At 43.1% G+C, this 22,354-nt stretch overlaps 2 protein-coding genes across 15 annotated transcripts in view; both read right to left on the bottom strand.

Moving 5' to 3' along the window:
- Rprd2 (regulation of nuclear pre-mRNA domain containing 2) overlaps positions 1–10,202 on the bottom strand; it is a 63,707-nt gene extending 53,505 nt beyond the window's left edge. For 4 of the 12 annotated variants that reach the window (XM_087897766.1, XM_087897759.1, XM_087897768.1 and 1 more), the window contains exon 1: positions 9,520–10,199. In XM_087897766.1, the coding sequence (XP_087753892.1) occupies positions 9,520–9,724 (205 nt within the window). In that variant the 5' untranslated portion in view covers positions 9,725–10,199. Of the gene's footprint in view, positions 1–9,519 lie in introns of all 12 variants that reach the window. The other 8 variants (XM_087897758.1, XM_087897767.1, XM_087897762.1 and 5 more) reach the window with 3 other exon arrangements.
- A 7,955-nt stretch (positions 10,203–18,157) lies between these two features.
- Prpf3 (pre-mRNA processing factor 3) overlaps positions 18,158–22,354 on the bottom strand; it is a 27,969-nt gene continuing 23,772 nt past the window's right edge. For 2 of the 3 annotated variants that reach the window (XM_048427879.3, XM_048427881.3), the window contains 2 exons: positions 20,739–20,800; positions 18,158–18,502 (listed from right to left, as the gene is read on the bottom strand). In XM_048427879.3, the coding sequence (XP_048283836.1) occupies positions 18,356–18,502; positions 20,739–20,800 (209 nt within the window). In that variant the 3' untranslated portion in view covers positions 18,158–18,355. The remainder of the gene's footprint in view (positions 18,503–20,738; positions 20,801–22,354) is intronic. The other variant, XR_007230709.3, reaches the window with a different exon arrangement.

The raw sequence follows: 22,354 nt of genomic DNA, 5'->3' as shown, positions 1-22,354 counted from the left end.
CTTAGTGCCCAGACAGTACCCGGCACAGCAGGTGTTCTGTAAATATTTCTGAGGGTTAACAGGCACAGGAGTGCAGCTAGAGGGAGGAACAAACCCCGTTCTACAGCACAGTAAGGTAACTATGATCGACAACAACTACATTTCAAAACAACTCATACAAGTTCTTCTGTTCTTTTTTATGTATCTGTGTCTATGTGAATGCATATGCATTTGTGTGTGCCCACAGAAGTCAGAAGAGAGCATCAGACCTCTTGGAGCTGAGCTGCAGGTGTTTGTGAGATGCCTAATATAGTTTCTGTGATCCAAACTTGGTTTTCCTGATAGAGCAACAAGCACCCTGAACTGCTAAGCCAATTTCCCAGTGTCTTGTAGAGGATTTTCAATGTTCTAAATACAAAGAAATGATGTCTGAGGTATCACATGAGCAACTGTGGTGGTGACACACGACTTTAATCCTGGCACTCAGGAGGCAGAGGCAAAGGCAGGCGGAGTTCAGTGAGTATGAGGCTAGCCTGGTCTACAAGAGCTAGTTCCAGGACAGCCTGAACTGTAATACAGAGAAACCCTGTCTCAAAAAAAAACAAAAAAGTGGGGGCTGGAGGCTGGAGAGATGGCTCAGCGGTTAAGAGCATTGCCTGCTCTTCCAAAGGTCCTGAGTTCAATTCCCAGCAACCACATGGTGGCTCACAACCATCTGTAATGAGGTCTGGTGCCCTCTTCTGGCCTGAGACAGAATATTGTATACTAAATAAATAAATAAATATTTAAAAAAACAAAAAAGAAAAGAAAACAGTCTGGAGATATGGCACAGTAGACAAGAGTACTAGCTGATCTTCAAGAGGATCCAAGTTCAGTTCCCAACATCCACATGGTAAGTCACAAGCACATGGTATACATGCACACATGTAGATAAATGCTCGATGCTGTGGTCTCTCCTCTCATTCTAGCTACTTGCAAGGCTGAGGCAAGAGGATCCCGAGTTCAATGACAGCATAGATAACACTCCATCTCAAAATACAAACAAAAAAAAGTATTTTGTAACTCAAAGTTCAATACAGTGTCTACTTCACCTGTATTAGTCATACATTGAGTATGTGTGGTAGTATTGTTGCTATACTCTACAAATCTAGCCTAAGTATCTGCTGCAACAGATAGATTACAAGAAGGTAAACACTTAAAGGAAGAGACCAGACCTGCACAAAATGGTGTCATGTCTTTGATAAGTATTATAACCAAAGGTAAGCTACCAGGTTGAGAGTAAGTTCAGTGGTACTGGAGATCACATGCCTCTGGTATCTCAAGATTCTGAGCTCAGTTTCAAACTCTTTCACCCCACTCTATATACATATATACACACATATATATGTGCTATGATATATACACATATATATATGTATATATGATAGCAGATTGAACTCTCTACTGACTAGCATGTATCTCAAACATTATATGACCAAAACTTTTTCATTACTTAATGTAAGTGAATCTCACATTCAGAGAGGTTTTTATTTAGTATAAAACTTAAATATGTTCAACTTGTTTTCCCTTTTTTAGTGATAAAAACAGACATGATTTTCAGAACATCAAATAAGTACTTCTACCACCACCGTGGGGAAAGAATAAAAAACAAAACAAAGACAAGCAGTGGTGGAGCACACCTTTAATCTCTGCACTCGGGAGGCAGAGGCAGGTGGATCTCTGTAAATTCAAGGTCAGCCTGGTCTGCAGAGGGATTTCCAGGAGAGAGCAACACTGAAAATCCCTGTCTCAAAAAACCAAACTAAACCAAATCAAAATATTAAAACCTCAGGATTGGAAAGAGTGCTCAATGGTTAGAGCAACTGCTGCTCTTACAGAGGACCTGGGTTCCTCTGTAAGGTCCTATGGTTCACTTTGGAATCTGAAATTTGGACTGAGAAATCATTGGATAGATCAAGACAGTAATAAGTAACGGGGGTGGGGGGGAGTGGTGCTGGAGAGATGGCTCAGCACATAAGAGCACTAGTGTTCTTCCAGAGGACAGGAGTTCAATTCCCAGTACCCACATGCCAGCTCAATTCCCAGTACCCACATGCCAGCTCATAATTGTCCGCAACTTCAATTCCAGAGTACCTGACACCATCATACAGATACACATGCAGGCAAAACACCAAGGCAGCACATTAAAAAAAAAAAATAGGTTTTCAGGGCATGGTGTTGCAGGTACACATCTTTAATACCAACACTCAGGAGACTGAGGCAGCAAAATCTCTAAGTTTAGTCTCCTGGTCTTCATAATAAGTTCCAGGACAGTCAACACCACACAGTTCATCCCTGGGTTATGTCATAGTTTTAAAGGCTAGGCATAGTATATATTCAATCTCACCACTGGAAATAGGAGGATAAGGAATGTAAGGTCAGCCGGAACTACAGAAAACCCTAGCTCAAAAACAAAACAAACATCTATCAACCTAAAAGATTAAAATAAGAGACAATACCTCAATATTCTAGCTAATCTACATGGGCTAGGCTTGAATAATAAGCAAGTTACCTAGAATTTTCTGCACTATAGAAATACGGAATGCATAGGAAAGGCCATGTAGTATATACAGTGGCTGAGAATGCCTGGTTTAAAATCTGGCTTAAATAACTATTAGCTCTGTAACCAGAAGCAAGTTACATAACCTCTCCGTTCTTGTCTTCTCAAATGTAAGAATGGTTGGGTCTCATAATAAAAGTCTCAATACTTTCTTTTTTTTAATATTTTATTTATTTATTATGTATACAATATTCTGTGTGTCTGCCTGCAGGCCAGAAGAGGGCATCAGATATCATTTTAGATGGTTGTTAGCCACGATGTGGTTGCTGGGAATTGAACTCAGGACCTTTGGAAGAGCAGGCAATGCTCTTAACCGCTGAGCCACCTCTCCAGCCCCAACAATACTTTCAAGAATTATTCTGGGGAACTGGAGAGATGGCTCAGAGATTAAGAGTACTGACTGCTCTTCCAGAGATTCTGGGTTCAATTCCCAGCAACCATGTTGTGGCTCACAACCACCTGTAATGAGATATAGTGCCCTCTTCTGGCCTGCAGGGACACATGCAAGCTGGACACAGTATACACAATAAATAAATAAATAAATAGATAAATAAATAAATAAATAAATAAATGTAAATAAAATTTTATTCTGAAGATTAGTATGGTATCCTCAGTATGTGTAAAATGCTTCTTAGGACTGATCATGAAACATAGTAATCACTCTATCAAAATCAGTTTAAAATCATGCCAGTTTCACAGATGGTCCACTTGGAATCTGCAATCAAAACTGAGAAATCATTGCATAGATCAAAGGCAGTAACTGTGTGTGATTCCAAGCTAGTTTGTGCTACATAGTCAAAAAGCAAACAAACAAAAAATGATAGCTGAGTATATAAAAACCATATATGAAGATCACTTATGTTGATGGGAAGGGGTGTAACCTCTTTTCTTCCCTTTCTTCTGTAGACAGGTCCTCCAATGGCCTTAATCCTCCTAGCTCTGCTTCTTCTTCTTCTTTTTTTTTTTAAGTATTTATTTATTATGTATACAGTGCAGGTCAGAAGAGGGTACCAAGACTCATTACAGATAGCTGTGAGCCACCATGTGGTTGCTGGGAATTGAACTCAGGACCTTTGGAGGAGCAGGCAAAGCTCTTAACCACTGAGCCATCGCTCCAGCCCCCTAGCTCTGCTTCTTAAATACTGTGATTACAGCAAGTCCCACTATACCTAGTTAGTTGCCTTTCTACTTTTTGTACTTTTAACTAAAAATGGCTGAAGGGTCAGTGTGATTGTTCAAGTCTGATGAACTGAGTTCATCATGGAGCCCACATGATGAAGGAAGAGAACGGACTCCTGCAAGTTGTCCTCTGACTGACCATACATGCACTGTGGCATGGATATACCCCTGGGCCTCAAAACACATAAATGCAAAAAAATATATTCTTTACTAGCTGAATGAACTCTTATGAAATGTTTTGGTTTACAATTGATTGCTAATTAGACTTCTACTTTTCCTGCAGAACTCATTTAAATTTTCACTTTTTGTTTCCTAAAACATATTAAACCACTCAATGATTAAAAATCAGGGATGGAGCTGGGCGGCCCCAGCACTTAGAAGGCAGAGGCAGGCGGATCTCTGTGAGCTCACGGCCAGCCTGGTCTACAAGAGCTAGTTCCAGGACAGGCTCCAAAGTTACAGAGAAACTCTGTCTAGAAAAACCAAAATATAAAATAATAGTAAATAATAGTATTAATAATAATAATAAGAGATGGGCAGTGGTGACACACACCTTTAATCCCAGCACTAGGGAGGGAGATGCAGGCAGATCTCTGCGAGTGAGGCCAGCACTCAAGAGTTAGTTCCAGGACAGCAAAGCTATCACACAGAGAAACCCTGTCTCAAAAAAAACAAAAACAAAAAACAAACAAACAAACAAAAACAAACAAACAAACAAAAAACAAAAACCAAAACCAAAAACAAAACACACACACACACAAAAAGAAAACACAGAAATAACAGGGTCTGGAGACTGAGTGGCTAAGAGTGCATACTACTCTTATACAGGACCTGAGTTCAGTTCCCAGCATGCACATCAACATTCACAACTCCAGGTCCAGAGAATCCAACTCACAAAGCCCCCCAAGGCAGGCACATATGTAGAATACAAATAAAAATAAATTATCCTGGCCAGTGGGATACGAACAGGGGTTCCTGATAAACCTAGAGGAGGAAAAGGAATGGAGGGGGCAAGAGACTCAAGAAATGACAGCAAGACAGGCTTTCTGATCAAGGTGCCACTTTATTAATCCTCAGAAGCTGTTATATAGCAAACAGGCAAGAGGGAGGGGAGGGTGTCAGGTCTGCTGGAATTCAGGTCTGGGGACATCCTAGCTGATAAGGAAATACTGAGGGTCAGTGATTGTTAATGAAGGAAATGCTAATTGCTTCTAAAGCCGAGGGCCTGCAGGTCTCACTAGGCTAATGTCCTAGGTGCAGAACTTGCCCTATAAAGGTGAGTATCTTGTGAACTTAAGATGGCATAAACAAAATACAGGTCTCAATATACAGGTCCTTGCTTCTGGCAATAAATCATTTTTTAAAAGATAAAATAGAGGTCTCAGGAAACAGGGTTTCACTTTTGCCCCACTGGTTGTTCAGACCACCTTCTAATTCACTAAGAGGTTATCAAGTCTCTCCCCCAGGGGTAACCCCACCTCAGTACTCGAGAAAAGCTAACTCTCCTAAATGCTCAGGATCTCAGCAGAAAATAATTCATGTTTCTGTAGGGCAATTCTATACTAAGATAGATGTATTATCTCCTTAAACTCAGGCCACAAATTCTATGAGTACAATGCTCCCTGTGGGTAAGAGATAAAGGCCATGGTTTAAGTACTTTGCACGGTGCATCCCCGAGGATGAAGCGATGGAGCTAAGATCTGAACAGAGCTCTAATTCTAAAGTTTCTATATCTTCCTATACTGACTCTTGTTTTATACTAAAAATGGGATAAAAAAAATATAAAACATCCTGAACCAGCAAGCAAGCCATCCCTATTGTTTCATTAAATTATAAACACTTTCATAATCAGGAATTTTAAAAAATTGTTCAAGTGTTTTGAGGGTGGGGGTTTTAAGACCATAGAGCTCAGGTTGGCCTCAAACTTGTAATTCTCTGTTTCAGACTTCCAAGTGACTGGACTGCAGGCATGTGCAACCAGGCCAGGAGTAAGTATTTTATTACTCATTTTGCAATACTATTTTAGCAAATATTTACTAATCTATATCAAGTGCTTGGGGATATGGGGACAAACAAGACATAGCCCTGACAGTTGAGAAAAATAGATAATAAAGATATAACAAGTAAATACAGTAATTTGGCATGCTGAAATTAAGATGATAAGCCTGCCAGGCTTGGTGCCGAATGCCTTTAATACTAGCACTCAGGAAACAGAGGCAGGCAGATCACAATGAATTGGAAACCAGGCTGGTAAACATAGCAAGCAAGCCTTGGCTTTTCTGAGTTTGAGGCCAGCCTGGTCTACTATAGTGAGTTCCAGGCCAGTCAGAGATAGATAATGAGTTCCCACCTTGAAAAAACTAAGCGAAAAAAGGAAGGGGAAAAAAATGAAAGGAAAGGAAAGGAAAGGAAAGATAAAATAGGAATTGAAGGTAATGAGAAAAGGCCTTCCTGTGGAGGGTAATACTTGAAATAAGAACCACATGAGAAGGTGGCAGAAGCTGAAGCAGGCTGGACAGGTGACACAGGCTCTTGGAGGGGCCACAGTACAAAAAATTTAAGTTAACTCTACTGCAACAATATCACTGGTAGGTTGAAAAGAAGAGGCATGAGCTGGGCGTGGTAGCCCACTCCTTTAACCCAACACTCCAGAGTTGAATTAAAGAAACAGGCTGATCTCGTTTAGATAGAGGCCAGCCTGGTCTACATAGCAAGTTCGAGCAGTCAGGACTACACAGAGAGAGAGACTATGTCTTTTAAAAAGAAAAAAGAAAAAAAAAAAAGTAGAGGCCTAATATCTGCTTCTAACACAGAAAGATCACTCCAGAGAACAAGCGCGGTGGTGAAACAGTGAGGCTGAGACAGGCTGCTGCTGCTGCGGACTGGGGACCAAGTAGGCGACACACTGGATACCAAACCAGCCAGGGTAACTCAGACAGAAGATAAATGTTACACACATGCCTAGACAAAAATCAATGGAACCCGCCTATTGAAAGCATGCTCCAGAAAGCATGTTTGTTCATTAATTTTTTTCATTACAATGCATAAAAAAGCCTGTTATTACTACACATCGTAAGATTAAAAAGCTGGTTGTGGTGGCACATGCCAGTAAGATTTGCTCAAGGAGGCAGAGGCAGGAGGATCACGAGTTCGAGGCCAGCCTGGGCTACATATTTTTTGGGCTGCAGTGGCGCACACCTTTAATCCCAGCACTTGGGAGGCAGAGGCAGGTGGATCTCAGTGAGTTCGAGGCCAACCAGGTCTACAAGAGCTAGTTCCAGAATAGGCTCCAAAGCTACAGAGAAACCCTGTCTCAAAAACCAAAAAAAAAAAAGAAAAAAGAAAAAAAAAAGATTAAGGAAATAGTGAAAACATCTCTGAGGACTTGAGGTTTGTGCAGTCTAGTGGTAGTGAGTGCTTGCACAGAATCCAGGAGGCCCTGGGTTAGATGCCTCATAAAATGACAGAAAGAAAACATCTCCTGAATATATAGCACAGTCACTTAAAGTAAACTGAGGTCTAAATAACTAAAAACTGATGACAAAAGAAAAGGGAGGAGCAAAAGTGACATCAGGAAAATTGACAGATTGGGAATGCCCAGATATCTACCGCACAATTTTGCCTAACAAACTTAGCAACCAAACCCTGTCAAGACCTACACAAAAATAAGTAAAACTATTTGCGTCTTACTTTTCACCGCCCAGGTTCCTTAAGCCAAAAATCCATCACGTGTAAATGCAAATGTTCACAAATTATTCTTAGCTATGTTAGAAAGTTAAATTCCACTCCACTATGAAATTGACAGCAGGTTTTTTTCTTAAAAAAAGAATGCATTTAACTTTATTTACATTATGTAGAATGTACTTTTGAGATGAAATATCGCTCTCCTACTCTTAGTACCAACAAAGGAAATAAGCTTAGACACAAAACAGCAGCAGGAGCAGGAAAAATTCTGGTCTCATTGCTGACTAAGAAAAAAACAGCATTGTCACTTGTGATCCCACAAAGCAGAGATAGGAACCAACTTATTCTTGAAAATAGCATAACCATAGAGTTTAAGCACCAGGGACCAACAGTAGGGAATCTAAGAATGCTTCATAATTGAAAACAGGGTGGAAGATGTTCTCATCACATCAGCACTGTTTACTACCACTGATGTACTCAAAACATCAAACATGGAATCAGAGTTAATGACAAGAGTCAAATCCTAAATACACCGTTCTACTGAGGAACCTTTAGCAAAATCACATTTCTGAGCCCTAGTTTCCTTAGTTATAATTTAGATTATAAAGTACATTAAAAGGTTTAAGGTTATGGCTGGCATGTGGCAGATACTTAATAAGTGACTCTTTGAAGGTAATAGCGTTATTTAATATTGCAGATTCTAATTTGGCAAGAAAGAAATGAAGAGATATATGTTGATAACAGTCAACAGAGATTACCTACTCTGTCTTTTTCTTGAGTATCCTTCTCAGCACTGTATTTCAAAGAACAACTGTCCCATTAATAACTTTAAATACAAAAGGTTTCAAGTTTGGGGCCTTTAATTTTGAAGTTTTACCCATTTGTTCACAAACAAGTAAACTCAAAACTATTCCAGAAGCAAAGGCAGCCGTGCAATAAGCGAACTGTTAAATGGGGAGCACTGGCAAGAGGCTACAAGTAGGGAGAGCAAATTAAAACTCTAATAAATATGTATGGAATTGGGATTAAGGTTGCTTGGAATTTACTATATAGTCCAAGGTGGCTTCAAACTTGTGGCAATCCTCCTGCCTCAGCCTCCAGAATGGCGTGAGCCACCACGCCCAGTTTAACAATCTATAGTTTTAGAAGACCGCTTTTCTACACTAAAGCGGCGATGCGGGGAGAGCCCCATAGGTTGAAGGGAAGAGGAAACTATAACTGGGGAGAAAGTATATGCTAAAATAAAGACTATTACGAAGCCTACACGCCCCATTTTGATTGCCTATGCAAACAAACTCGATTCTTTAAAACGTAGTTCAGGTGGCTGAAGGCCGGAGCCAGTGTATGTTTCGTAGCAACGGTGATACCAACTGCAGCTTCCTAACACTAACACACACACACACACACACACACACACACAGGTGAAGGGAAAACAGGTAGTCCCAAGTCTGAATTTTACTGCCGCACACACACGCGCGCACACACACGCACACACACACACACACACACACAGGTGAAGGGAAAACAGGTGGCCACCTCACAGCCCCGTCAGCGCTCATTCCGCTTCACAGGCAACCTCCTCACAGACCCGCCGGCCAGGAGAAGGCCCCTTCCCCGACACATCCCCAGGGTCGCGTCGGCAGCAAACCCTGAACGGCCCCGCAGGTCCCAGGGAAGGGGACAACTCAGAGCAGCGCTCCACCACCAGGAAACCCAGAAATCGCCAACACGCCAAGGCCTCGAAGGAACGAACGGACGCTCCGATTTCCGTGAAGGCTCAGAAAAATCAATAGGACACCTTCCGGGGCTCGGAAGGGAAAGCCGCGGACGCCCGTGGGTCTAGGCCTAACGGCCCAAGGTCACGCCAAAGGAGCCGCTGAAAAATTCCAAGCAATGAGGCCCCTGCAGACCAGGGCAACCCTGCCTAGGAATGGAGTCTGGGCTCGGGGGCACCCGCGCCCGAGCTGTAATGGGAACCCCAACTGAATGCAGCGGCTCCGCGGGCAAAGCCCCGAGGATCCGGGGCCGCACAGCCTCCATTTCGCCAGCATCCCCCTTCCCGGTGCCCCCACACTCACATCTCCGCAGCCACTTCATCCAATGGTAGACGATCGTGCTGTGGTGCTTCTTGTTCTCTATACACCAGGACGATAGGCCTTGGATGGATTCCATGGTGTTGGTCACCGACTGGAATTTTCGATCCAACGAGGACTCCAGGGCCCCGGCGGACGAGGCCGACGAGGAGGAGGCCTTACTGCTGCCTCCGCCGCCGCCGGCCGCCATCTTCCCGGTTTGCACAAGCGCCCGCTGGTCCTGTGGCGGCGGCGACGGCGGCGGGAGCGGGCAAAACAATCAGTGCGAGTGCGTGAGAGCCGTGGGAGGGAGGGAGGCCAGGGGGTGGGGATGCTGCACGCGCTGGGCTCTCCTGGAGGCAGGACGACTAGCGGGGCACGCGGGCGGCCCCCACGCGCGCCGAGGCGGGGCTGCGGCGGCCCAGGGTTGTCACTAGGGTTCGGGGGTCGTGCTTGAACCGGCGGCCGGGACCATGCGACGCCCTGCCCAACGCCCGGCCCGGCGCCTAAGCCAACACGTTTAGCCGCACGGCCCTCAACTCTCAAGGCCCTTCCCTCATCCCGTCGGCCAGACTCCGGCGAGCCAGGGCGGCCTCGGCATCGGGAGCGTGCCACCGCCGGGCCGTCCCTCGGGTGGCGGGACGCTGTCCTCTAGGCTCCCTGCCACAGAGAGGCCCACGGCGACACAGTCACAATTTTTTTTTTTTTTTTTTTGCAACGCAATAGCAGCAGAAGCCCAGCAAAAGCAACGCGCACGCGCGCGTCAGCCCCGCCCCTCTGCTTCCTCCTCGCCCTTGAGGGCGGGGGGGTGGGGGGGCCTGATGCCCTTCGATCTGGCCAATCACGGAAGGGGTCGGAGAAGCGCGCGCAAGAGACGCCCAGCCCTGAGCGCTGAGGAGGCGCGGCGTTCCCTCGTGCGCCTGCGCCTTAGGCCTGCGCCGAGCGGGTTGGGAGGAAAACCTGGGAAAGCGGGATACGGGAGCTGGGGAAGCTGGGGAAGCTGGAGAAGCTGGAGGTGCTTAGCGCTTTCGTTTCCTAGCGGGGTTGCTCCCTTGGAGCCTTTAGCTCACACAAGACTGGGAAATTCACACCGTTTTTGTGGCCACTGTTTCCGGAGGCCGCGGCTGCATCCGCTACCACCCCTAAATCGGGGATGTACGGGCGACAAAATGGCTGGCGTCCATCTTGCGGCGTGGTAGGAGGTGCGCATGCGCCTGTCCCGCTAGCCTTTCTCTACGCAGACTCCGGGACTAAACGGAGTTACACACCCGACTTGGGTGATATCATTCACAGCTAATCGACCGTCAGCACTCTAGAAAGAGGGAATAAGAAAATTAAACAAAAATTTCCCTGTAAAGTTCTCGAGGCGAGGAAAGAGTAATTGACAAGATGTGGCTTCTTTGGTCAGTTATAATAATCTCACAGTTCTGTAAAGAACTATAGTTTACAAGTCTTAAATATTGCGTTTTATTAGCCTAGACTCAGATTAACCATTACATCTCATCTGCCTATGTTAATCTTTTGGGAAGATTTGGAGGTTCGTGTATTCCTACTAAATAGAGCAATTTCATTTTAATTATGCCTCAAATAGAGAGGGTTATTTTTGTTTTTTTAATATTTATTTATTATGTATACAATATTCTGTCTGTGTGTATGCCTGCAGACCAGAAGAGGGCACCAGACCCCATTACAGAAGGTTGTGAGCCACCATGTGGTTGCTGGGAATTGAACTCAGGACCTCCAGAAAAGCAGTCAATGCTCTTAACCTCTGAGCCATCTCTCCTCTTAACGTCTGAGCCATCTCTCCAGCCTCAGAAGAGAGGTTTTTGCGGCAAGGAAGTGTTTCATCAAGTTCACATTTAGTATTCATTAATGTCGTTGTGCCAAGAACTGTTTTAGGATTGGGGAAATGATGGCAAAACAAAATTCCTCCGACTTGACTTGATATTGTGAGGGCCAGCCATGATAATCTAAGTCTGGGCAGGTCATCCATAGGAAATTCTTCTTCCAACCATTATCACATGGGACTCTGGCCATCCATGAAATTCAATGGAGGCTGGAGTCTCAGTTGTTTACCCTGAGCCGATGCCCGACTGCAGGAGGAACCACAAGCTGAAATCACAGGACCCTCACCCAAGAACAGACCATTCACAGGAAATTCCTGGCATTCCAACCACTGCAGATAGAAACACCTGCCAACACACAGTCACCAGGAAACCCTAGACAAATGTCAGCCAATCAGGAGTCTTAAAACCTCAAAAAACCCTCACCACCACCTTTACTACTATAAAACCCTATTCTAATTGAGCTGGGGCTCTCCAGTCATTCCAATATATTGGACATACAAAGGGACCAAGTTTGCAAACTTGATTAAAATAAAGGCTCTTTGCTTTTACATACGGGACTCTTGGTTTCCTTGTCGGCTTGCAGGGATTGTGGATTTGGGCATAACAATATCAGCATCAAACCACAAGTATATTAGGGAGTAAGGAATCATAAAGAGGCATGGAATAGGATTAAGGGAGAAAGACTGAGTCTATCAATAAAAATGGTGTGAACCAGTTTTTAAAAAGAGATACTTGAAGTCAGGAGGTGGTGGCCCGCACCTTTAATCCCACCAGAGGCAGGTGGATTTCTGTGAGTTCAAGGCCGGCCTGGTCTACAGAGTGTGTTCCAGGACAACCAAGGCTACATAGATAAACCTTGTCTAGAAAAACCAAAAATAAATGAATAAATAAATAAAATATCTTTAAGCAAATGTTTACTAGATGTAACTTACCTTGCTGTCCATCTTGCATAGTTACAATAAAGGGCTGGCCAATGCCTTCAGTAGGGAGTGAGGTTTGGATATTACCCAGAGGGCCTCCATCAGTCACTATGGTGATGACCCTCTGGCCACCACTCCCCACCACTTGCTGGATTGATGAGTCAAGTGAATTTCCTTCTTCCATTTCCTCTAAAATAGCTAGGGATAACAAAAGTGAATATATATAAAATAAGAATACATAAAATAAAATATAAGAATACAAGTTTCATCATCCTCTTTGAAATACTACTCAAAGTACTTTTGGAAAATAAATTTTTGGTTGATTTTTTTTTTTTTGAGGTAGGGTCTTCTGTACCCAAGTAACTCAGCCAGTCTCAGCCTTCTAAGTCCAGGATGACAGGACTGAGCACCAATAAACTTCCAGAAAAGTTTTTTAATGAATAACAAGTCAGGAAAGAAGAACACGGGCTCTGCTAGAACAGTATTTTCTAAAAATATCCTCACTGAGATGTTAGCAGTGTTCAATAAAGAGGTCCTCGGTGCAGTTGGCAGCGTACACTGCAATCACAGCACTGATGATCCTGAGGTAGGAGAACTGCCTTGGCTTCCAGGCCAGCCTGGGCTACATAGTGAGATACCTTCTCAAGAAACAGAAAAATAAAAACAAAAACAAACAAAGATCCAATTCTCAAATAACAAAAAGAGATCAGTGCTATGAATATTTATTCGGTAACATTTTGAAACGCTAGTTTGAATTCACTTAAACTTTCCAGGTATGATGGGGCATGATAAATCCTATCTGGGAGACAAAGGCAGGAGGATCTCAAGTTCCAAGCTGCATATGGAGTCTGAGGCCAGCATGGGCTACATGAGACCCCATGTCAAAGAAAACCACACTATATATTTACTTTTTAGGGGTAGTGGGGTAGGGGAAAGGGTCTCATTGTGTAGTCCTGCCTTACTTGGAATTATGTAAACCTGGCTGGCTTCAAAGAGATACACCAGCCTCTGCCTCCTGAGTAATGGAATTTACCAAGTGCTTCACCGTGAATGGTTGTTTATGGTCTTAACTTTCCGGTTTTCTGTTGAATAATTTAATGGTTTCAGAGCAAAATTGTTGAATCCCACCAGCCATTGAGGCTAAATCTCTGGGATGAACAAGTTGAAGGCCAGCTTTGGGGGTAAAATAGGGACTCAAGAGTAGTGTAAACAGGGGCTTGGGAGATGGCTCCGAGGTTAAGAACACTGGCTGCTCTTCCAGAGGTCCTGAGTTCAATTCTCAACTAGAATCATGGGGGCATATGATGCTCTCCTTTTGTAAGAGACATGTAAATTAGATTAGGGACCTTAGGATGAGGAAATACTTAGTATAAATATCGTGGGGGCGGTGGTGGCACATACCTTTAATCCCACCACTTGGGAGGCAGAGACAGTCAAATCTCTTGAGTTCAAGGTCTACACAGTGAGCTAGCTCCAGGATAGGACAGGTCCCAAAACTACAGAGGAAAGCTTATCTCAAAAAACCAAAATAAATAAATATACCTTTGTATGGCTGTTAGGGGTTCAGTTCATCAGAGAACCTGGACCTTCCCTCTGCCATACAGGCCTTAAAATTTCATCTTGGAGTGCTTTTGCAGCCTGACACCTTGTTCTCCTCCCGCCCTCCTGCCAACTCCACACATCCTCTTTCAGACCTGAACCCCTCCAATTCCTACCCAAGCAGGTCTTCGGCAGACATCACTTGTGTATGTGTGTGGGTGAGGGTTTTGTGCGTGCCCCAGTCCACCTGTGGAAATCAGAGAACAACTTGCAGTTTTTCTCTTTGTGTGGATTAAACACATTAGTGATTAACTCCAAGTTACCAAAAATGTATTGGTTTTGCATTAAGAAATCAAAGCACTTTCCACTTGGGGTCATTTAACCAAGAGTAAGTCCAGATTTGAATTCTCTACTTCATGTTTCCTGTGTCTTCCATCCTGTCTGCCTGTTGAATGAGTCTGAATCTGTGCCTGTCTGAAGGCTGTTTTGTCACTCTGACCCTTGGCTTTGCTGTCTTTACTGAACAGCTTGAAAAGCGTCACATGGGGGAAGGACTATGGGGTACTTACCAGAAACCTTTAACAGGGTTTAACAAGTCATTGACTGCAAAGACCCCAGCCGACCCAGAAAGCGTTACTATAAACATCACTGCTTTACCATCCAACATCCAAATGTGCCACATTTATGGTGGACATTCATTTTAGAAGATTGCTTTCAACCTCCATTTTTCCTGCTTTCAGCAACTGATACACATGCACTGTGGATGGTGACTTGGAAGAGTACCCAATTTGAGCTTCCAGCTGTACATTGGCTTAAGATGTAAAAGCTGATCATGGGAAAAACCTAAGACGAATAAGGTTGGGTGTTATGTTGTTCTCATAAAGGCAGGTTAGGGAGTCTGAGTAGGTTATCGGTCTTAAGTGACCTCAAGGTGTATTATTAACTCTGGCTGTGAGGTTCAGCCATTTTCCAGTCTCCTAGAATGTAAGAGGTATTTTCATAACATTGCATCAGCATACTCTCCTTCTACCACGTGTGTCCTGGGAATCGAACTCAGATTATCAGGCTGGGCAGCAGCCCATTTTGTTCTCTTAAAAACAAAACAAAAAAGGCTGTGCAGTAGTGGCAAAAGCCTTTAATCCCAGGGGGCAAAGGATCGGGCCTGCCTGGTCTACAGAGTAACATCCAGAACATAGTTACACAGAGAATACCCTGTCTCAGAAAACCAAACCAAACCAAACCCAAAGGCTCTATGTAACCCAAGTTGGGTTCATACTCATGATCTTTTTGCCTCAGCCTCCTAAAGTTAAGATTACAGATGTGTTACCTTCTATGACTATTCTGTTTGGACAAATGTATTATATGTATCCTCTTAGCTCTTCATAATTATTAATCTTTACAATTGTAATTTGTATTTTAGTTTATTATTCCACGTGTAACAGTGTTTGCCTGCATATTTGTGCACTATCCACATTCAGTGCCCATGGAGGTCAGAAGAGAGCATTGGATCCCCTGGAAATGGAGTTAAATATGGTTGTGATCCATTATATCGGTACTGGGAATTGAACCCAGGTCCTCTGCAAGGGCAACAAGTGCTTAGTTGCTGAGCCAACTCCTATTTTAGAGTACATTCATTGTACAAAGCAGTGGGTTTCATTTAAATACATTCCATGCTGCCCATGGTGGTATACAGCTGTATTCCTTGCACCAGGAGGCAGATGCAGGAAGATCTTGTGTTAAAGGCCAGCATTCTCAGAGAACAGCAGAAATACAAACAACAGAGACTCTACTACTTTCCCCAAAGCCTTGTTTTGCCATGTTTAGTTTCTCCAGCTCTTCTTTATAGCACCCCGTGTGAGCTTTGCTGGCTTTGGTAGGAACCGTTCTTGGTACATCCTCAGTAGGCAACAGGCGGTTCTGTACTTACTACAATGGGCCACCACATACAGTCAGACTCTGAGGTAAGGACAACTTATGTTTTTATTTATTCATTTAAAACTAATTTATTTTATGTGCATTGGTGAGTCAGATCCCAGGGAACTGGATTTCCAGACTGTTGTGAGCTGCCATGTAGGTGCTGGGAACTGAAACCAGATCCTTTGGAAGAACAGTTATTGCTCTTAACCATTAAGCCATCTCTTCAGCTCTGTATTTTTATTTTTTGAGTCTCATGTGGGGTGGTGGTGGCTCAAGCCTGTAATCCCAGCACTTGGGAGGCAGAGACTGGTGGATCTCTCTCAGTGAGTTCCACGACAGCAAGGGCTACACAGAGAAATTATGTCTTGAAAAAACAAAATGAAACCCCCACCCCCTAGATTGGGTCTCACTGTTTTAGCTCTGGGTGGCCTTGAACTCTTCAGATACACCTACTTCTGCCTCTGGGGTACTGGGTTATAGGCGTGCTACTTTATCTAGTCGGCTCTTTTTATTTTGAAACAGGGTTTCATTCTAAAGTCCTGGCTGACCTGGACCTCTTTCTCTCTGTAGACCAGGCTGGTCTTGAACTCAAGAGATCGACCTTATTCTGCTTCTCAAATCCTGGGTTTAAAGTTGTGTGCCACACTAGGCTTTTCCCCTTCTAGAGACAGAGTTCTCATATATCATAGGTCAGACTTGAATTACATAGCTCAAGGATCATTCTGAACTAATGCTCCTGTCTCCACCTCCAGTGTTGAGATTATAGGTGTTCACACTTATGGGGTTCTAGACATTAAGCCAACACTGTACATTTGGTACAAGTATTTGCTGATCTACATTCCAAGTCCACATATCATCTTTTAGAAAAGGGTTTGGTTGGGTTTAAGAATATGGCCACATTCACTATGGAGGAAAAAAATTTTGTACTAATAAGACAGACAAAATTGGGCTTTTTCCCCCCCTACACAGGGCCTTATCATGGACTTCAATTACCCTCAAATTCTGACGCTCTTGCCACTTGTTACCCAAGTGCTGGACATACATAGAGACTTGTGTGCATCACTACGCATGGCAAAAATGGGCTAAGGGTTTCTTCTGTTGTTTTTTGAGGGAAGTATTTTGACTCAAATGAGAAATGTCTTCATGGGTTTATGTATTTAAACACTTGGCCCTTGGTGGTAGTACTGTTTGGGAATTTCAGGGCTTGGAGGAAGAATATGACTGGGGTCCACAGCCTTGAGGGTTTTGCAGATTTTCCTGCTTCCTGTGTACAGGTGAAAAGTGATCGGCCAGTTTCCTGTTGCCAGGCCTTCAATACTCCTCCTTTGAAAGCACAAACCAAAATAACCATGGTGTTCCATCACAGCAACAAAAAGGAACTATTAGAGGGGGTGTTTGAGATAGGAACTCACTCTGTAGCCCAGGCTGTTTTGGAATCAAGTACGTCTAAGGTTTGGCCTTGAATTTGCAGAGATCTGCTTGATATAGCCTCCTTAGTACAGATTACAGACCTAAGCAAGCCACTACGACTGGCTTTTTGTTTTGTTTTAAAAGACGGAAATGAGCCGGGCAGTGGTTGGCGCACGCATGCCTTTAATCCCAGCACTTGGGAGGCAGAGGCAGGCAGATCTCTGTGAGTTCGAGGCCAGCCTGGTCTACAAGAGCTAGTTCCAGGACAGGATCCAAAAGCTACAGAGAAATCCTGCCTTGAAAAACCAAAAAAATAAATAGATAAAAAAATTAAAGGCAAAATGTTAAGTTAGGGGCTGCGGATGGAACTCAGCAGGTAAGTGCTTGCCTATTATGCACAAAACCCTGAAATTGATATCTCCAACAACATATAATCCTGGGTTTAGTAATAAAGGCTGTAATCCCAGTATGTGGGAGTAAGGGTAAGAGAAGTTCACGGTAACCTTGAACATAGCAAGTTTGAGGCTCGTCTAGGTTATATGAGACCCCTAACTTTTTTTTTCTTTTTCTTTTTGAGAGGGTTTTACTGTGTAGCCCTGCCTGTCCTGGAACTCACTCTGTGGTCCAGGCTAGCCTTGAACTCACAGAGATCTATCTGCCTCTGTCTCCTGAGGACTAGGATTTGCTAGGATTAAAGGCATGCACCACCACTGCCTGGCTCAGCAAAAAAAATTTTAAGGTTATATTGAGCATACTGCCAAGAAAGGAGTCACATGGCATTAACAGATCCACCTGTGAAAATTGATCTAATTTCTTGAGTCATCAGTCATCTCATAACCACTTAACACCGCCTTCTGATTTACTTGCTCCAGAAAACTGTACTTCTTATTTGTGCTTCATGATATGGTCAGCTATTGATAGACTTCAACTGCTGGTATCCTAGGTAAAAGGAAAATCACACACAGAAACAAACCCTAATACCTATGGCTATATGAAAAACATGACACTAAGTTTAAAAATAACTCTTTAATCATATGCACATACAGGATGAAGGGTAGCACCAGGCTGACTGGGTAAACAAGGTAGTCTCTTTGCCCCAACGACTGCCTGGCACAGTTCTGAGATCACACACACGGTGGGGAAGGTTGGGAAGGCGAGTGAGAAGACGGAAGAAACGAAGGCAAAGGAGACACAGGGCTAGCAGTAGTCTCAGTCAGTGGACTCCAACACAGATTCACTCAGTGCAAGGTCCCAGTAGTGTTCGGCCCCATGCTTTTTGAAATGCTCACGAGCCATGTTCTCTGTCGGGCACTGTTTAAACTTCATCTCTCCAAAGCTCCGGTCTTTGGCTGTACCCTAGGTGAGCAGCAAAAATTTTATCTGTTTACTTATCTGAAGAGAATAACTTGCTATTAGTCTACACTACACGTGAATTAGAAATCCTACCTCAGCATCCTAATATGCCATCATGTCCAAGAGAGACAGGAATTTAATAAGCTTTTTAAAAAAAATTATTTATTATACATGTACATGCCAGAAGAAGGCGCCAGATCTCCTTACAGATGGGTGTGAGCAAACATGTGGTTGCTGGGAATTGAACTCAGGACCTCTAAAAAATGAACCAGTACTCTTAACCTCTGAGTCATCTCTCCAGCCCTTTAATAAGCTTTCTAATTTAGCCCCTTTCTAGTAAGGGAAGTTGAGCTCAGAGCCTTATTCATGTTAGGCGAGCACTCTACCACTTCAACTTACTAAAATAAGACTTTTGTTTTTTTTGAGAAAGGGTTTCTTTGTAGTCTTGGCTGTCCTAGAACTTGCTCTGTAGACCAGGCAGGCCTTGAACTTAACAGGGATTCCCCTGCCTTTTCCCCTGAGCACTGGGATTAAAGGGGTGCGCCACCACTGACCATCTGATATAAGATTCTTTTAAAACACCTAGTAACATTTGTGAAGCAACATGCCTCTCTGAAATATGATTCTATGATAAAATAATAGAATTATTTTATAATAATAAAATTATAACCTCATGTCTTAGATATTTGCATGATTTTATATGTGTATATATAACAATTGTTGTCACTACCATTTTTAGAATCAGAGATTATTTTATTTTTTTCAGCATTGGGAATTGAACCTACAGTGTCAAGCATGTAAGGCAAGCACTCTATACTGAGTAACATTACTAGCCTTAAGAATTCTTTCATTTTAGCTGGGCAGTGGTGGCACACGCCTTTGATCCCAGCACTCGGGAGGCAGAGGCAGGTGGATCTCTGTGAGTTCGAGGCCAGTCTGGTCTACAAGAGCTAGTTCCAGGACAGGCTCCAAAGCTACAGAGAAACCCTGTCTAGAAAAACTAAACAAAACAAAAATCTTCTTTTTGTTTTTAAAGATATATATATTTAAAAAAAAAATTAGGGGCTAGAGAGATGGTTCAGCAGTTAAGAGCACTGGCTATTCTTCGAGAGGTCCTGAGCTCAATTCCCAGCACCCACACAGCCGCTCACAGCCACCCAGAACAGAACAGGATCGGATATCTGATGCCTTTTCTGGATGCAGTATTCATGTAGAACACTCACACATAAAATAGAAATTAAAAACATTTTAAGTTAGTTATTATTTTAAGTTTTTGTTTTTTTGATACAGGGTTTCTTTGCGTAATATCCCTCACTGTCCTGGAACTAGTTTAGTAGACCAGGCTGGCCTTGAACTCACAAAGATTGGCCTGCCTCTGCCCTCCCCAGTACTGGGATTCAAGGCATGCACACCATAATCTGGCAAAAGAAAAAAAAAAAAAAAGAGCTGGAGAGATGGCTCAGTCAGGCGTTAACAGCAACTGCTACTCTTGCAGAGGACCCAGGTTCTGTTCCAAGCACCCATATCATGGTCACAGCCATCTGTAACACCAGTTTCAGGGGCTCTGACACCCTCTTCTGGCTTCTATGTGCATTAAGGCATGCATGTGATGTAAATACACTCAAATATACATGCAGACAAAGCAGTCATACATAAAAAATAAAAAAAAATTTTTTTAAAAGAAAGAAAAATGTGTTCATGTGAGTGTAGATACCTTGTCAAGAACAAGAGGTCAGATCTCCCTAGAGCTGGAGTTACAGGAGGCTGTAAGCACACCCAATGTGAGTGAATTTGGGCCTGCTTTAATTTATTCTCAACTACACCAACAAGTCAGGGAGATCAAATCACACCCGTATTTCATAGATAAGGCAATGAAATCTGACACTGACTCAGACAGCTGAGTCAGATCTGACTCTGCCAGCATCCTCTTTGTTTTGCTGCAGAGCTGAGGATCAAACTCAGGATTCTAATAAAATGTTAGATAAGCACTCTGTCACTGGGCTACACTCCCAGGTCTCACCCATCCATCATTAGATTCTTAGATCTAGTGCATATCTTACTATACCCAGAGGGGGGAAATATAATTTACTCCCCTCACATTCAAGCTTAGAAATATCTAATTTCCAATGTGTATCCCTACTACCAGCACTCCCATACACTTTTCAGTTGGTATATACTAAAAGTTGCTCTAAACGCTCCAGGTAACTTTCTACTTCAGCATTTTACAAAGGTTACCAACCTCCCACACTAGTACACATTTGTTGGTTTTCTTCACAGCTTCTTCATCAGATTCCTCATCATCTGGAAAAGAAAAAAGAGCTCAATCTTTGTTTTGTTTGCTGAGACAAGGGTCTCACTATGCAGACCAGGCTGGCCTTCAAAGGACAGAGCCCGCCTACCTCCCAAGTGCTGAGATTAAAAGACAGTGCCATCACCACCTGGCCTTTGCCTTTTTCTTTTCTTTCCTTTTTTCTTTAAAGATAAGTTTTTACTCTGTAGCTTGAACTGGCCTTCAATTTGAGGCCATCCTCCTGACTCAGTCTTCTGAGTGCTGGGATTATAAGATTCAGCAATCAGGCCTCACTAAGTGTCTTTTCTTTCTTCATCCCCACCACACCCATACAGCTCAACAACATGGTAGACAAATGCTTAACCACTGAACTCCAGCCCTAACTCCAGAGTATCTTTTCTGTGGCAGCGAATGATGGTTTATACATTTAATCCTAGGACCTGGGAGGCAGAGGAAGGTAGATCTCTGTTGAGTATGAGGCCAGCTAGGTCAATGTACAAAGTTTCAGACCAGCCAGGGTTACACCATTGAGATCCTGTCTCAAAACAATAAAACACAGGGTATCTTTTCCTGACTAAAGTAGAAAGCTGTTCAACAACTTTCTGAATATCTGTTTTTATACACCCAATACTTTAAATATTTTTTAGGGGTGGGGAAGACAGGGTCTCCATATGTAGTCCTTATCTGCTTTAAATTGGCATGTGTCCTCAGTGGTTTCAAACCCAAGCTCTTCCTACCTCCATATTCTAAGTGCTGGGGTTAAGGGTAGATACCACTAGGTCTAAAGCAATTAAAAACAAACACTAACTTTTTTTTTTCAAGATGGTAACTCATGTAGCCTAGGCTGCTTTAAAATTGCTACACAGCTCAGGATGGCCTTAAGCTTCTAGGAGATCCTCTTAAATGGTGAGGTTACAGGTGTGAACCACCATGCTATATCTAACAAGAAACTTTTGACTAAAGAATAATACAGGATAGACACTGTATATACGAACACATAGTTTGCTGACTTTAAATATACTCTCACAACCAGAACTTACAACCAAAACAGAGAAAGCCAGTTGGGAGAAAACTCTTAAAGAATATGCAAAAGAATAATTTTAAGGGGCTGGAGAGATAACTAAGTAGTTAAGAGCACTGGCTGCCCTTCCAGAGGACCTGGATTCAATTCCCAACACCCACATGGCAGCTCACAACTGTTTATAACTTCAGTTTCAGGGGAACTGACACCCATGGCAAAACACCAATGTACATAAAACAGGAACAAATTTAAAAAAGAATAATTTTAATAGTAGTTTGTATGATAATGCAATAAATAATACATAGACATCTAGCAGTACTGTCTAAGTAAGTCAGCCTAGCTGGGCAGGATGGCACACACCTTTAATCCTAGTGCTTAGAAAGCAGAGGCAGGTTCAAGGCCAGTCAGAGCTATACAGTGAGACCCTGTCTCTCACACACACAAAAAGTAATAAAAAAAAAAAAAACTGAGTAAGTCTGTCTGAACTTCTTGAACACTAAGGCGTTTCAGGAAGGGTGAAAAGGAATAGAAAGAACTATTATTC

This window comes from Myodes glareolus, chromosome 17 (genome assembly GCF_982192425.1).
Source record: "Myodes glareolus chromosome 17, mMyoGla1.1, whole genome shotgun sequence".
In the NCBI taxonomy this organism is placed as follows: domain Eukaryota; kingdom Metazoa; phylum Chordata; class Mammalia; order Rodentia; family Cricetidae; genus Myodes; species Myodes glareolus.
The sequence above is the reverse complement of the archived record's forward strand: the minus strand, read 5'-3'. Positions and strand labels throughout refer to the sequence as shown.